The sequence below is a fragment of the Ictalurus punctatus genome, chromosome 10, assembly GCF_001660625.3.
Source record: "Ictalurus punctatus breed USDA103 chromosome 10, Coco_2.0, whole genome shotgun sequence".
In the NCBI taxonomy this organism is placed as follows: domain Eukaryota; kingdom Metazoa; phylum Chordata; class Actinopteri; order Siluriformes; family Ictaluridae; genus Ictalurus; species Ictalurus punctatus.
Window position 1 is genome coordinate 18282732 of NC_030425.2, and position 15485 is coordinate 18298216.

Consider the following 15485-nt stretch of genomic DNA (forward strand, 5'->3'; position numbering starts at 1 on the left):
TGTCATAACATATATTTTATTAATGATAAATAATCTATACCTTGACATAGTGAAGGACATGCAGTTACACTTCATAAAAAAATGACGCAAATCTGCATTTCGTTCTCAGGAGGAAACACTATTAAAGGGGAGAAAACAAAGAAAAAAAGATAAAAGGCAACCAATGAACAGAGCTTAAAAATATAGAGCATGGATATGAACATTTACAGATTTACACAACATTTTACATCCAATTTTATTCCTCACACACACCCTTAGAAATCAGGTGTAATGCAAAAACAACCTTTTTTTTTTTTCTTCCTACAGAGATTCAGGACAGAAAAAAAGCAAAAGATAAACTGAACACTTCATAAAGATCAGAAATTCAGATTTAACTGAATCTGTTCAAGTGTCCAGCACTTTTATGTGATCTTAAGTTTATAAATGTGCTTTTTAAATATCTAATGTGTCTAATATGTTGGTTTTATGTCTCACAACAATACTGACAAAGATTGTTCTAGCGCGCTCTCTCTCTCTCACACACACTGCAACATTGAGCGTTTACAGCGTTAAGTAACCAAAAGGCAAACATGACATGCTGCATTTGCAAATTGGGTGCCAATACTTGAGGAGCAGTTCAGACAAATATGAAAATGTCTACAATCATCCAAGACATGTTTGATGTCTAAAGTTTGCATCTTTAATCTTGCACTGGAGCAACAAGGCTCATGAAGCTAGTAGGTAATGGATGTCACCCAAAATGTAAATAAACACCCAAATTGACATAGTTAACCTCTATAATAATATTCATAAATAAAAAGTTAATAAAAAGTGTAAAAGCAGTGAGAGTGTATAGAATAGTATTTACGCATTTAAGTGGAGCACTTCACTGTTACCGCTTGAGACTCTGGGAGGCAGAGCAATACCAAACCTCAATTGTTCAAGATGGCAGGCATAAATAAACATTCCAGAATTGAGCTACAAGTTGAAGTACTGTGCACATATCAGGAGGTCCCACAGTAAAGTTTTGGATGACATTGACTTCCATTACCTATTAGCAAAATTAGCCTCATAGCACCAAAACTAAAGCAAACTGCAGATATTAAACAAGACTTAATATCTGAGGGGGAGGGAAGGAACAGGAGGTCTGGGAAGGGGAAGGATGGAAAGAGATGATGCATGGCATGTGTGTTCTTAATATAATATTTGTCTCATTCAGTAGTCAGTGTGAGGAACACCATCTCCTACAGGTCCTAATTTTAGACACATTTGAAGGAGTATTAAGAGATCCATTCAGTCACCCCCTTATTCTACATTCCCTCCATCACTGATTCACTTGCTTCCTTTGTCATTCCCTCCCTCCACAAATTCCTCATTTACTAACTCTTTCATTCATTCCCTCCTTTATATGCTTGCTCCTTAAACTTCATGCTCCTTCTTTCCCTCAATCGTTCACTTATTCGCTCCCTCACTGACATACCAATTTCCTCAATGTCTCCCTCTGTCCCACCCTCAATGTCATTCACTCACATACTTCTCCACCAGGGGGCGTGGGTGTAGCAGCACAGGGTAATAACTGTAGTGGAGGTGTTCTATTCAGTCATGCTTTAGGGAGCTAGTTAGTTCTGAAGGCTAGTATAATGAGCAGGCTGTGGCACGTTGCATCAATATAATATCAGAAACCGGGAGATAATTAGGCAATAATAATAATAATAATAATAATAATAATAATAATAATAAATTAATGAGCACACAATTTTAAGACTAAAGCACAAGAAAAAGAAAACCCGCAGTAGTGGAATTGTAAAGGAGAAACCGTGTTACTGTGAAAAAATAAAAACAGTACATGTGTGAAATATGAAGGGGGGGGGGGACCACAAACAATACAACAGGATTGGCAAAACATGAAAAGTCCATCCCAAATGCTAGTGTTAATACACACACACACACGAGCAATCATGCTAATTAGCAAGCAGGTTTGCTCTTTATACAGCATCCCTAATCCCACATTTTCGCAAAGGCAGTCTACTAGCATTTGAGACAGCCAAATCTCTCTAGGATTCCAATCCCTTAACAACTCCCTTTCAATTTCAGTAGTTTACAGTTTTACTTAATGTTATGAAACTTAATTCATAACATCAGGCACAGCTGTATGTCATTAGCTCTCAAGCAATAGAGAGAAAAATTCATTAGCTGTGCGTACAGTGGACATCAAATAAATCACAAGCTTTAAAGTGATGTTTCAGTCAAAAATGAAGTGTACAAAAAACCCCCTCTAGCAGTATGAAGGTTGCATGATGCCAAAGAGGTGGCTACAAGTTTCCATTACTTGTCAGCTAGGTTAGCTGCAGTGCACCACTAAAGAACAAGGAGCAAACAAACCTGACAAAGGAAAGGATTTCATGTTCATTTCATTTTTGGCTGTTCCTTTAATTTCACGCCATAAAAGGCCATCCTCATTAGCAACCTTTATTTAAAAGTACCAAATTATTCAACCTTTTTATATAAAAAGGCAAATGGTCCATTATAGAGTCATTTTAGTGCCAAAAAAAATTTAGTATTGAAATCTACAAACACCCCAAAGTTGTTATTATTTTTAACTAACCCCCAAAATGTTTAATTCCTCTTCTACCACAGCAATTTACCAACAATTTTTAGTAAAGAACATCACATCATAATTTATCAGTTCATACTTACATTCAATGTTGTGATTCAATTTCAGCTTAGGCTCACCTATATTCTCACCAGCCTCTCTCGACGTTAACAAGACAACCCCCCCCCCCCCCCCGCGTTACAAATGGCTGACACCGAGATGCCTTCCATAAATTTTAAATAAACATCTTACAGAAGACTATCGTATCAATGATTACAAACGTTTTAAGTCAGTTTACGTGACAAATCCACCATACACATCCCTGTGAAGGAGCTTTTTACCACAGAAACAATAACGTAGTAGAACATTCAAAATGAAATTGTCTACGCTCCTGTTATCTATAGGCCCACACTTCCAGGATTGGCATATTCAGGGGTTACATTCCATTTAGATCTGAGGAGATGGGTGTGAACTGGCCTGTCCCTGTAAAGCTTTGGGATAAAAAGAAATGTTTAACTTCGCGTTCTTTGCCTATACCTGAAGAAATTGTTGAGCTGCTAGCCATTATGTTTTCATTACTTGCTAGTTCAATTATTACTAGAAAAAAAAAAAAAAAAAAACTTCAGACGCCAAACATCTGAGGTAAAAAAAGGGGACATTTTTATATCTGGCACAAAAATGACTCCATATTTTGTGCTGTTTCAAAAGTGATTTAACAAAAATAAATAAATAAATAAAAGTGTAAAGGCCAACTAAACACCCATGTTGGCTCAAATCACATCTGTGTGGCGTGGTGTGAGTTTCTGCTGTTAGGAGGTTAGTGAATATAAATATACTTTTAGGTGTTGGTTTTCTAAAAGTCATATTAGGTTGTCTAACCACCAAATATTTTTAAGACTCAAAGATATATGTTTTTACATGGAGAGCAAAGCTTCTGGTTTATGTTTGTAGTGATGTCCCAAAGGAGGGACAAATTCACTTAAGTGGACAGTCCATGTCAATCCAAATTCAAACTGAATTATTAATGATTAAAAACTTGAATATAAGGCTTAGTAATGTGTATCGATTCCAACTAAACGGAAAAATACAGATTACGCCTTCTATAGGCAATAATAGCTGGTATACATGAGGCTTTATTAGCTTGTACTAACAATGCAGTTTTGTGGCTGCATGTCAAATTTAAAAATAAAAAGCAGGGGCTTGGTTATCGCTGATGACTTTGCCTCTCTGATAACAGTCTTTAGGCCTTTGTTTCTTGCGAGACAAAAGTAACACGACACACTCTTGGCAACAGACTGAGCAGCCGGCGGGTCAGTGTAGTTTTGCATTGCAGTGCGTGTTGAATACAAAAAGCACATCGTCAATCACAGCTTCTGAGACTCTTGCCAAAGCACATCCTTCACCTACGACTCCAGTGAATCTGCTAAAATAAAGAACACAAAGCAAAGCCAAAAGGGGAGTTTCAAATGTTGCATAAGGTTTTAAGGAAACATTGTGATGATGAATTGTAAGAGATGTGGCAACCCTAATGTGAGGTAATAGTCAATATTGTTCTTATCAACACACAGTGTCTGTTTAAATAGTCTAAAATAATTACTTTTCCTTAAGAAGACTTTTAGTGGATGAGGACTGCATTGTGATTTTGCTAAATGCTTATTTATTTTTATTATTATTATTATTATTATTATTATTATTATAATAACTCGCCATGAATCATTAATAAGCAAAAACTGTACCATCTTGAGGAGGGTCTACATTAATGTCCTCCGTCTCTGTGTCATCCTTCATCTCCTCATCCTCCTCCTCTTCCTCCTCCTCCTCCTCCTCCAGCTCTCTGGCGATCAGCTGTCTGGCCAGTTTAATGTTAAGTCCTTCATTATAATGCATCTTCCTCATCATTTCAAACTGCTTCTTTTTAGCTGAAGAAAAGAGAACAGACACAAAAGAACCTCAGAGTCAGTTCAGATCTAGGTGACCTGTTCTCGTGTTTCATTATTGACTGGAGCAAATCAATCACAGGAGCCTCATTTCTCTTTCACACTCCTCTGTGTGTGTGTGTGTCCATAATTAACTCCACAACTATTGACATTCTTGTTAAATATAAGCAGCAGAAATACCTTTGTTGTTTATTAGCAGGCTCATCTTCATGGCAGAGGTTGCCAAAATTGTCTCTATTTGACTTTATCCTGTCTGCTTCTCTGTCCACCTCTTTTGCCAGTCTGTCACTCACTCCACTTGTCTGTCTATCAATTTGTCCCTCTCTCTGACTGTCCGTTTCTTCGACTGTCAGTCTCTCAATTTCTCCAACTGTTTATCTCTCAGAATTCTCATCTGTCTCTCCAATCTTCTCCCTTTCTTTGTCTGTTCTGCATTAGTTCTGAAGCACCCTAAAACTCAGATAAAGCCTCTTGGACCATTGTAGAACTGTGATGTTATACAATATTGGTACTGGAGACAGAAGTCCTGATGACCCACCCTGTTCCTCTGGATTGAGCTGCTCTTCCTCCTCACTGCTCTCCTCCTCTTCCTCCCGCATACACCGAGGACCTGAACCTTCAGCCGCTGCCAGTCTGCACACAGAAAGAGTGGAATACTCATTAATGAATATATACAAAGAGAACAGACACATACCCATACATAAATACACACAACTGAATTGTGTCAGTACACACACACACACACACACACACCCAAATATCTTGGACTTGTTGCACGCAAAATTCCAGCAATGAACCTCTGTAGCTGCAAGAATAAAAATATACTTTAATATTACAAAATTAGTCACACATTTCTAAGGACCATGATGCACCACACAGCCAAATAAAATATTTGTCACTGCAGCCAGCGTTTCCCAACCTTTTTTCAGTCATGGCACCCTTTGAAAATTAAAAAAAAAAGAAAAAGTGGCACCCTACACAAACACCAATGCTAGACAGCGTTACGCCTGGTTTATACTCGATGTGTCCGCAATAGTGCGAGGGAGCTTGCTGCAAAAATGACGTCATCATGGAGTGGGCGGTTGATCGCGTTGAGTGCACGAGGCCTTATTCCGCATGGCAGATTTCACTGCATTTTTAAAAACTTGAAACAATGCGCCGCTTCCGGAAATCAATGACTTCGAGGTGACTCTTGTCGAAAGGTACGACTGTACAGGCATAACTATGATCCATCCACGCGGGACCAAAGAGATAGAGATGATCCATCCATGCGGGACCATAGAGATAGCCAGATGGCACAAAACTCATGGAGAGGTTTTTTATTTTTATTTTAAAAACGGTGATTTCGATTAGCTTTGTACAAACTGTTGAAAGAATAAAGCCAAAGCTGAAAGCTTATTTTGGGGGGTGCACCATGTTTTCATTCATCAGTATATTCACAGTCACTACACTACACCTTCAGACAGTGATTAAACCTCATTCTTTTGTATTTATACATAGAGACATTTACACTGATGGGTGAACATACAAAGTGATCATTCTGTAATAACTTTTTGTCTTCATACATAAAGAGACATTTACACTGATGGGTGAACAATCACCTGATTTTGTAAATGTGAGAAATGACATTTGCAGGAAGGTCCCACTTTTTGCTGATGTCTACAGTAATTTCTAATATTTACAAAATGAGCCCACAATAAATAAGTCTACTTAATGAAAGTAAAGGTACATGTTTAATAAAAATCTTAATGAAATGAATGGAAAAAAAAAACGAGGTTCAATTTAGTGTTATATGTTTAGTTTTATGTTCTCATATTTATAGCTGTATTTTGTTGTAATGTGACAAGCGATAATCTCAAGGTTTACTGGGTTTTTATTGATTCTTTGCTCCTTTTTTTTCCCCATACTGTGGGTTTTAGTGAAGTTTACTGAAAACAAACATCAATAACAACAAACAACAATGACTCCTCAGCATTCAGCAACTCCACGCGAGACGCCATGTTTGTAAGCGTTATTATGGTTGTTCCGACAAACTACTACTTCTCTCAGCTACTTCCACTTGGTTTATAGGATGATTACTCCGAGTCGCCCCCTTTCGTTAAAAAGAATATTACAACGGTGAGCGCGTCAAGCATAAATGTCTGGTCCGTTTGGGGAGGTGCGCACGCAGTCAGTGTAGGCTCACACTGCAGAGCCAGGCGGAAGTATAAACAAGGCTTTAGCTACATGAAATTGATGGTCCAGAAGCTTCTGGAGCTTTCCTTTTAAGAAATCGGTCCATATTCTTTTGCACTGCACATACATCTTCACATGCTAATTATTAAGATAAAAAACACGCATACATTACACATACTGATGTTTATGTGCTGCTGACAGGTCAGCGAGATCATCATGCCCGAAAGTAGTACAGCCCGATATTCCTGATTTGGCTCAACACATTGCTGCAGGCATCATTTAAGGCTGCACTTAAACACTGCACTAAACATGTAAGTATGTCAGTACACCTATGGTGTTTATACTAATTAGGCATCCTATTTAACATGCAGAATGTGGTCTGGGATACAGCCCTGACCTCTAATTGAATGTGTATTACTGACTTCTCACAACAAAGTACACAGCACAACCCACATTACCAAACATTTAGTCGCAAGCAGCTTACAGAGAAGGCTAAATTCCCAAGCCTTACATTCATCAGCTTTAATTACATGGAATAAGGAGAACAGACTGCACAAACAAACCCTAATGTCACCTTGCTTGAGTGCTTGAGTATTGATCAGAGAGTAAATTTGAAACGGTCCATTCTGATTGGGAGGGGTGTTATGCAAGAGATAAGATGTGATGAAGAGGACGAGGTTTTTATTTTACACACTCACTTTTTGGCAAGGTCGTCCACAGTGAGGGCTGCGTTACCTTCTGAATCGCTGTGCACTTCATCATCATCATCATCTTCACCTACCATCCTGAAAGAAAGAACAGCCATTTATGATCATCCCTACCATTCTCAGCCGAAAGGGACACATTTCATTATGTGTATATTAGTAAGGGATGAATGCTGCATATTATTGCAAAGATTAAACCTCCCCATGCAGTGTGTTGCCATATTTCTTGCCCTTTAAAACAGACTCTCTCGTTGTAACTGGAGCACTGTGATATCATTATACAAGTTCAACAACTTTGGACAAAACACATTCGATAGGCATATTATCATAAAACGATGACACGAAACATGGAAGCCAGAACTACTGTTCGATTGTCAACTGCTAGCCACCACGCTAGTTGCTGGTTAATCTTCATGGTACTGGATTCTTTGGTGAATTTCGGGCCACCATACCGTTTGACTCCTACAATTCACACTCCAGCTTATTGTAGAACCACTCTAGTACCTCGACTCTACAACAATGCAGAGTTCTTTGGCTAGTGGGGGAGATTCTTCGTGGCTTTGCTCATGTGGGAATAAGATTTCATGTAAGAACACACACCAGGCCTGCCCCGCATGCCTCAGGCAGAGATATGCCCAGGCGGCCGTCGATAGTCTTGGTTCAAGAGAGCACCGTGCGCACTTCACCATGAAGAGCCTTCGCCGCACACTAGCACGCCAAGCTAGTCTGTCAGGCCAGGATCCCCACATGTCAGCTAGTCCTGCTCTGGCTGCCACCCTGCAGCTATCCACTCCCAGTATGGCAGCATTTTCCTGGGATGAACAGCTCAATGCATGTGCTTCTCTGCCCAGTGTGCCTTGCATGGATGAGGAGGAAGTGCTTGATTTTGAGAAAGAGGGACAATTGGATTCTCTTCTTTCTGATGAAGAGGAAGCTCTTGAGGACTCCCTCTTTCTTCCCCTCGTGCAACTGGCAAAACCACTCGCTGCAGCGGGATCCATGAAGGGGGTGAGCTGGGCACCACCCTCCGCTGGCAATACGGGATTTAGAATATTCTATACACCAAAACGTATGCATGAAGGAGAACTATAGGTTACTTGCGTAACCCCAGTTCTCTGATCGCATTAAGTGAGGTGTCTCACCAGATCTCCCTTCTTGCTATGTGAAGCGAGTAAGAGGTGTGCTTGTTTGGAGTACTAGAATGACATTGTGCAGCTCCTCTTATACTGGAGAAGGGAGCCACTCCCAGACACAAAAGTCATGCTTGCCAGTCAACATGGGCTGGCGTAATGTAAGAGGGCTTCTGAGGAATTTGCGGAAGGGGCATATCCCATACTGAGACACCTCACTTAATGGCATCAGGGAACCAGGGTTACGCAAGTAACCTAGACATCTTCTACTAGCTCCCCTTTCCTTCAGCAAATTGGTGTTTGACGCACTGACTCTTTCACTCTTCAAATATGTGACGCTTTTGTCACAAATGAGAATAGGTCCCATCTTAGTAGGGCTGCACGATTATGGCCAAAATTATAATCCCGATTATTTTGATCAATATTGAGATCTTGATTATTTATCATGATTATTAATTGATTTTAGTGACAACATATTTTTATTGCACTTTCACATTTATTAAGTTTTCTCATGCCACAATATAACACACAAGTAGGCATGAGAAAACTTGAGCTGGTCAATGACGACAGAATTTAGGAACATAGTGTGAGCCATGACTAATTAATTTACCTTCTGACAAACTAAATTTAATATTTTCAGTTAATTTTACAGACTGTATGCAAAACCTGTTCCACCTTGTAAACAAATACAATAAACATCAATGTTCAGTATTTGAAGTCTGCTTCTCTTAAATATAATTAAAGCTACACTATTAGACATTTTCGACTGTCATGGTTCTGGGCTGGAGTTAGTTCTCGAACCGCTCTGTATATATATCTGAATAATCTCATATAGGATGATATTGGGCAAGTTCATTTACCCATCAGATGCAAAGAGCTTTAGTTTAATGGTGTTCGTTACTGATGCTCTGATCAGGATTTTTACAGCCGATACCGATCCAGATGCCAATCTTTTTTTGTTTAAACTTTAATAAGGAGGTCTATCAAACAGTTAAATGTAAGCTCTCTGCTCATGGTCACTGTTAATTGAGTTAAAATAATAGCAGAGATACTGTTGGTTAATGGATAAATAAACAAGCATAAAATATTTATTTTTACATATCTTAAAAACAATAGTCTAAGAGTAGACTAACACAAATGATCCATATTAGGATAAAGGCTAATAGCTTTCTAAGGAAATAGCTTACTAAGCTTAATATTAAATTGATATTAAATGCAACCAATAGTAATTAAACATTATATCCTTTCTCAGTTTATTTATATTTAATGAAGTTATTATAATATGTTTTTTTATATTAAATGGTTTATTTATAACTAAGCACATTTTCGGTCTTTACATTAGTAGCTTTATTTGTTTATCAGTTTGAGATTGGTTCCCCCAAAAAAGTTTCCAAGTCTGCTGATAATATTCTGTTTTGGGGAGATTAAATCAAAACATGGAAACTGGAGTTGACTTTTCTAGTGATATCTGGCAACCGTGAGTTTAAATGAAGTGAATTAGAGTTAGTGAATGGAGAGTGGCAGTGTACTGTATGTTTACATACTGAACAGTTGCTACTCTTGATTATGATTGGTGAGGAATTTTTAATGAAGAGGTTTGAATTAAACCCACCTTGTAGTATTAGCATTATTATTAATTTACTCCGCGTGATGCTGCCGTGTCTACACGAGCAGGTGCAAGTTCAGGTCATTTTGCAGGATCAATAAAAGGTGGCAGTTTGTGAGATCGGGAAGTTGAAGCAGATGATGTACAAATTTACTTGTCATCATAATGGCTTCTTTGCAGTATTTCCACACTTGTTCGGTTGACTGAGGAGATGAAAAGCAGTGTGAAAGTAACTGTTGCGCGGTGTAGATGCATTTTGGAGTTGTAGTCTTATCCCGATTGTATTATACAACTCTGAATACGTCACTTGCACCGCTGCAAATAAATATTTATTCACAGTCGCAGAAAGTACTTTTCAGTCACAAATGCGAGTGAAATGGTTGCACTGTAGAGCCCTGAGTTTATCTGCGAAGTTTTTTCCTGTTCGGCGTGATGACGTTTAATGTCCCCGACAACCTCTGTAGTACCATTTAGCATCATGTTAATGTCATGATTTCTCCTCGCGCAAAGTGCTGGAACTCGAAGCAAAGCTGGCAGCTTCAGGGTTTTGGCACTACAAAATGACGTCATCCCTGCGCCACTCTATGGTGATTGGCTGTAAGTGTAGGAAGTGTTTGATTTGATCTACAGTGGAGTTTTCTATTAGTGGAGGATGAACTTAAAACGTTAATATCGCAGTCGATCATGTTCATTTAATTAATTGTGCAGCCCTACATCTTAGTCAGCAAGACAGTGTTTGAATCCATGAATCTTTCATTCATTAGCAAGATTCGCACCTCTGTCATTCAGAGAATAAGTGCTAGATTCTGTGAATTCATTAGGCATGAAAGTTCATTATTTATTCATGATTATTGTATATAAACAAGCCATATTCTCCAGTTTTGTGGTCACTTTAAAATAAATTGAACCTTGTACACTGTGTATATACATGTACACACACACACACACACACACACACACACACACACACACACACACACACACACACACACACACACACACACACACACACCAGCTGCTTTATGCTCACCGGTTATACGGCGTACTTGGTTCATCGATTTTCATCAGACCATAGTCTTTATCAGGTGGGTGATAAGTGGCCAGGATGTTCATCTCGTCCCATTTCTGTGACTTCTTCCTGAAACGATGTGTCCATATATGGAAAAAATCATTAACAGTGATGCAAACAGAACATTGCCCATGAGAAACGAGTGCTCTGTCCCACTTTAAAACTTTAAGTAGTAACGTATTATGTGCCATTTACAGTAAGATGCTAATTTTAGCTCAAAACAGTAGTTCACCATTAACTCATGATGTTACAAACATAGTTCACATGAGTCGTTCCCAAATGATTCAGTCATTTTGAACAAGCCACTAAGGTGAATGAATCAGCCACTACCATACAATGAGTCACTGGCTGCGTCCGAAATCGCGTACTACCCTACTACACAGTAAACGAAAAGCAGTACGACAGAGGGGTAGTATGTCCGAATTCTCAGTAGGCGAGAAATACATCGATGACGTTCTGCATCTGGAGAGATTTTGCAGAATGCAACCGATGGAGACTAAGCGGGTCAAAAATCCCATAATGCAATGGGACTGGTGTGGACGAGCTCAGAAAAAAAAATTGTGTAAGACATCATATCAGCTCTTTTTAAGTATTTACCCCTGGTTGAACAGGACTTGTTTAACAGTACGCAAATAAATTGTCAACTTGTTGAAGGTTTAAACAAGAAAACAGTTGTCACAGTGTCACCTTTTCTGTGATCATCATGCCTTAGCTGGCAGATGTAGTTTTTCTGGGATTGTATTCATACTACACACACATACTGATTAGTACATACCATTTCAACAGCCGTGCAGTAGGTACTGCATCAAATGCAGTACGTACTGTCACAGTACGTACTGCATCAAATGCAGTACGTAATGTCACAGTACGTACTGCATCAAATGCAGTACGTACTGTCACAGTACGTGATTTCAGACGCAGCCATTGCATCAGTAAATATGATTATTAAAAACAGATGTTACACAGGTTTATTTGATATTTGTGTGATCTTTGCATTAATGAGTACGTCACACCTGATCTGCACCTCTTGAATCAGTGAATCTTTTGGTTATGATTGAAATCGATTTATTTTTTGTTCAGCAGTTCAGTGTTTGAAATCAGTGGTTACAACAGAGATTTGCTCCTCTGTAGTTCATCAGTTTAACTTTTGAATCAGCAAATCTTTCAGTAAAAGAAAGAAAAAAAAAAAGCAGATCTTTTGGTGACACCCAGCATTTGCTCCTGTCAATCAGTGAATCTTTCCATCATGACGGGGATTTGCCCTTTTTTCCTTGAGCAAATGAGTGTTTGAATCTGTGATTCTTTCAGTCACATGCAAAGTTCGCTCAGTCAGTTGAGTCAGTGAGTTTAATGAGTCCTGTTTCTAGTTTATTCGGTCTGAGCTGGAGATTTTCATCTTTTCAGTGGTTTTAATGTGTTAGGTATAATAATAATTTTAATACAAATATTTTTTAGACACACAGACATACAGGTATATTATAAATTTAGATATTATTAGCTATATTACAAAATCTCACAATTGCTCATGATCATGCTGCACAAAGCTGAATGAATCAGTGAACGTCATTTAACTAAACAGACACAAATGACTCTAGTCACTTGAAAATACTCCACAATTTCAACTCTGGACAATCAGGAGTTTGGATAGAGAGAGATGGAAACAAAGACATAGCAAGAATGTGTTCCAGTCTCTCCATATGTCGGTGTTGCAAATTGTATAAATAGTGCACCAATGGCAAAATATGCTGCTGTACTATTATAATAGCCAGTAGTGGGTGGTTGGGGACATGGCCCATGATGGAGAATCAAATCCAGTATTGGTGTTAAGATGAGATGCAGTGAGTAGGAAGGTTCATAACAGGTTTTCTTTGAAGGCTTAAAAATAAACAACATAATCAACCACGTCCTCGTCCTCAGAAGATCTGCTGCTCAGCTGCACAAAGAGGCCCTGAGGATTTCTTTTTCTCTCCTTTTATGCTCAAACTATTCTGCCATGGATACAAGAGTCTCTGAAACACACAGAGGCAGCATGCCCTACTTTCCTTCGAATAGGGGGGACCGATTTATGAACAATGTCGCATCAGGGAGAGAAAAATGAAGGAGGAGGACATAGTGCTGTCACAATTACCCAAATAAAACATAATGGACAATAAATGCATGAGAAGTTCACATGTATTAAATAAAACAGCATTTATAGTCCATTTAGAATAGTACAGTGACCTGTTAATGTCTTGAATACACATGTAGATCTCGTTAAAATATTTCCTAATATTACATAAAGCACTGAAAGTGATTCAGTTGTAATAAAACATCAGAAATGCCATATGTTCATCATCTCAACTGACAGTAAATAATAAAAATATATGCAATCACTAATATTATCCAATGAACAAGTGAGTCTTTCGGACACAAACAGTATCTGAATCGGTGAATCATTTGTGACAGCAGAGATTCACTCTTCTCTAAGTCAGTGAATCATTCAGTTACAACTGAAACTCGTCTCCTCTGTTGTTCAGCCAATTGATATTTGAATCGGTGAATCTTTTGGTCACAACCAAAATTTGGTCCTCTGTCGTTCAAGAAACAAGAATTTGGAAAATTGATAAAATTTGAATGGATCAAGTGAGATTCACTCATCTGTCATTCAGTGAATCAGTGTCTGAAACACAATCATTCAGTCATAACTGAGATTCACTCCTCTGTCACTCAGAGAATCCCCCCCCATCAATTAATCTTTATGTCATGGCAGAAATTCACTCCTCTTAATGCCCTGTGATCCTTGGTTGTTATCCCTAATAAAATAAAATGAATAAATGGGGGGTGGGCATTCCTATAATACATTGTACCTTTTTTGGATGCAAAGAACTTTTAATTATCCAATGAAGAACTCCCCTTTTTTCCTTAGAGTAAACAGCAACATAAATTCACACAGATTCATCACAATTCAAAACAGGTGACCAAAAAAGCATAATTAAAACAAGTAGCAAAGTTATAAAAAGCAATAACACCTGACTTTATACTTCTCAAAGTATCGTTGGTCTCGTGATGTTCAAGGATTGCGATATAAATATCATATGATCATGAAATCCAGTCCTGATCATTTTTCATCGTCTTATTAAATAAGATCCCGTATAGTACAATACACACAAATATGAGTATTCCTATAATCTTTGAATCTTTAAACGGTACATTTCTATTTATACTTTATTTAATTTTATATTGTCAGTGGCAACGGTCACTAAAACCCCAACATTTAAAGTGCACTTAGTCAATAAAGTAATTTGATCCAATTCAACCCACTGTAGCCAGGCTAGCTAACCAGCCTTATACAGGGCCTTATTTTGCCAATTGACATGGTGGCCGAACTGCCTCCAGACACTCCAAGTTAACCAGTGAACTTCTTTAAATTACCAGACAAGCTCAGAAAAACCGACTTTGTACGGAATAATCTGATAAAAAAAAAATCGACACTTAACATGAGTCAGCTAAGACAGAACCGCTTCGGTTAGCCATGGCTAAGCTGCACTTTACGATGGTTCAACCCCAAATGAGTGTTGACTCCCTATCAAGGCGCACTTTATACAGCGTGAGGAATAACAGCAATCTAGTGATCTACATTAAAAATGCGGTATGTTTGTGATTAAGCCTTGGTTTTTGACAGGTTAAGGTTACTCACTGTTGATCATCCTCGGTGAAGCCGGATCCTGTCGGCTCTGTGCTTTCAAACGGAACTTCACTACACGGTTTGGTGGTGGCTTTATTTTTTAAAATGCCTTTAACGGGCCGCGGAGCTGCCATTCCCTCTCAAACCCCTTTAGCGCCGCTCAAAAAACGCTTTATAAACGCTTTGCCAGGTGTAATCTGGCTGTCAGTTAGCTTTGTTTGCGGAAATCGAAAACCAAAATGTCATGCGGAGATCCAGATAATCCAGATTTGGCTTAATCTCGGACTAGAATATCAGATTTAGCACAGAGTTATCAGATCTCTCCGTCACACGCTCATTTCGCTCGTTTTTCAAGTGCAGAGTTACGGCGGCCGGAAGTAAGGAACCGGAAATCTGTTGCCGGAAGTAATTTACCGGCCCCGAGCAAATATTTGCTAATAGTTTAGCTTGATTCTAATTTGTATTAGAATATTAATTTTAAAATATTAATTTTACTATTAATCTCTTTTATTTTTTTCCAATGGCAACTAACATCATTAAAGTAATAAAATCATTCATGATTGTTCTCTGCGTCCAGTTTATAGAAATAATCCAGAAAAATGACAACGAAAGTCTGAAAGTCAACTGA

General features: G+C 38.5%; 1 protein-coding gene across 2 annotated transcripts; it reads right to left on the bottom strand.

The window, feature by feature from the left end:
* ppp1r2 (protein phosphatase 1, regulatory (inhibitor) subunit 2) lies at window positions 1-15254 on the bottom strand. 2 transcript variants are annotated; one of them, XM_017478223.3, is made up of 6 exons: window positions 14870-15254; window positions 11155-11262; window positions 7383-7469; window positions 5048-5142; window positions 4309-4491; window positions 1-3992 (listed from the first exon to the last, which is right to left on the bottom strand). In XM_017478223.3, exons 1-6 carry the CDS (start codon window positions 14989-14991, stop codon window positions 3976-3978), a joined length of 612 nt encoding a protein of 203 aa, XP_017333712.1. In that variant the 5' UTR covers window positions 14992-15254; the 3' UTR covers window positions 1-3975. The 2 variants fall into 2 exon arrangements, with proteins under 2 accessions (XP_017333712.1, XP_017333711.1); XM_017478222.3 differs by having other exon boundaries at window positions 1-3995; window positions 14870-15253.
* Between the last annotated feature and the right edge of the window lie 231 nt (window positions 15255-15485).

What these genes read in the sequence shown, in the direction of transcription:
- ppp1r2 (XM_017478222.3), bottom strand. Translation starts at nt 14,991, where the DNA reads ATGGCAGCTCCGCGGCCCGTTAAAGGCATTTTAAAAAATAAAGCCACC. An exon ending in TTCACCGAGGATGATCAACA is followed by an intron (nt 11,263 to 14,869) that starts GTGAGTAACCTT and finishes ACATCGTTTCAG; the next exon opens with GAAGAAGTCACAGAAATGGG. An exon ending in CCAAGTACGCCGTATAACCG is followed by an intron (nt 7,470 to 11,154) that starts GTGAGCATAAAG and finishes TCTTTCTTTCAG; the next exon opens with GATGGTAGGTGAAGATGATG.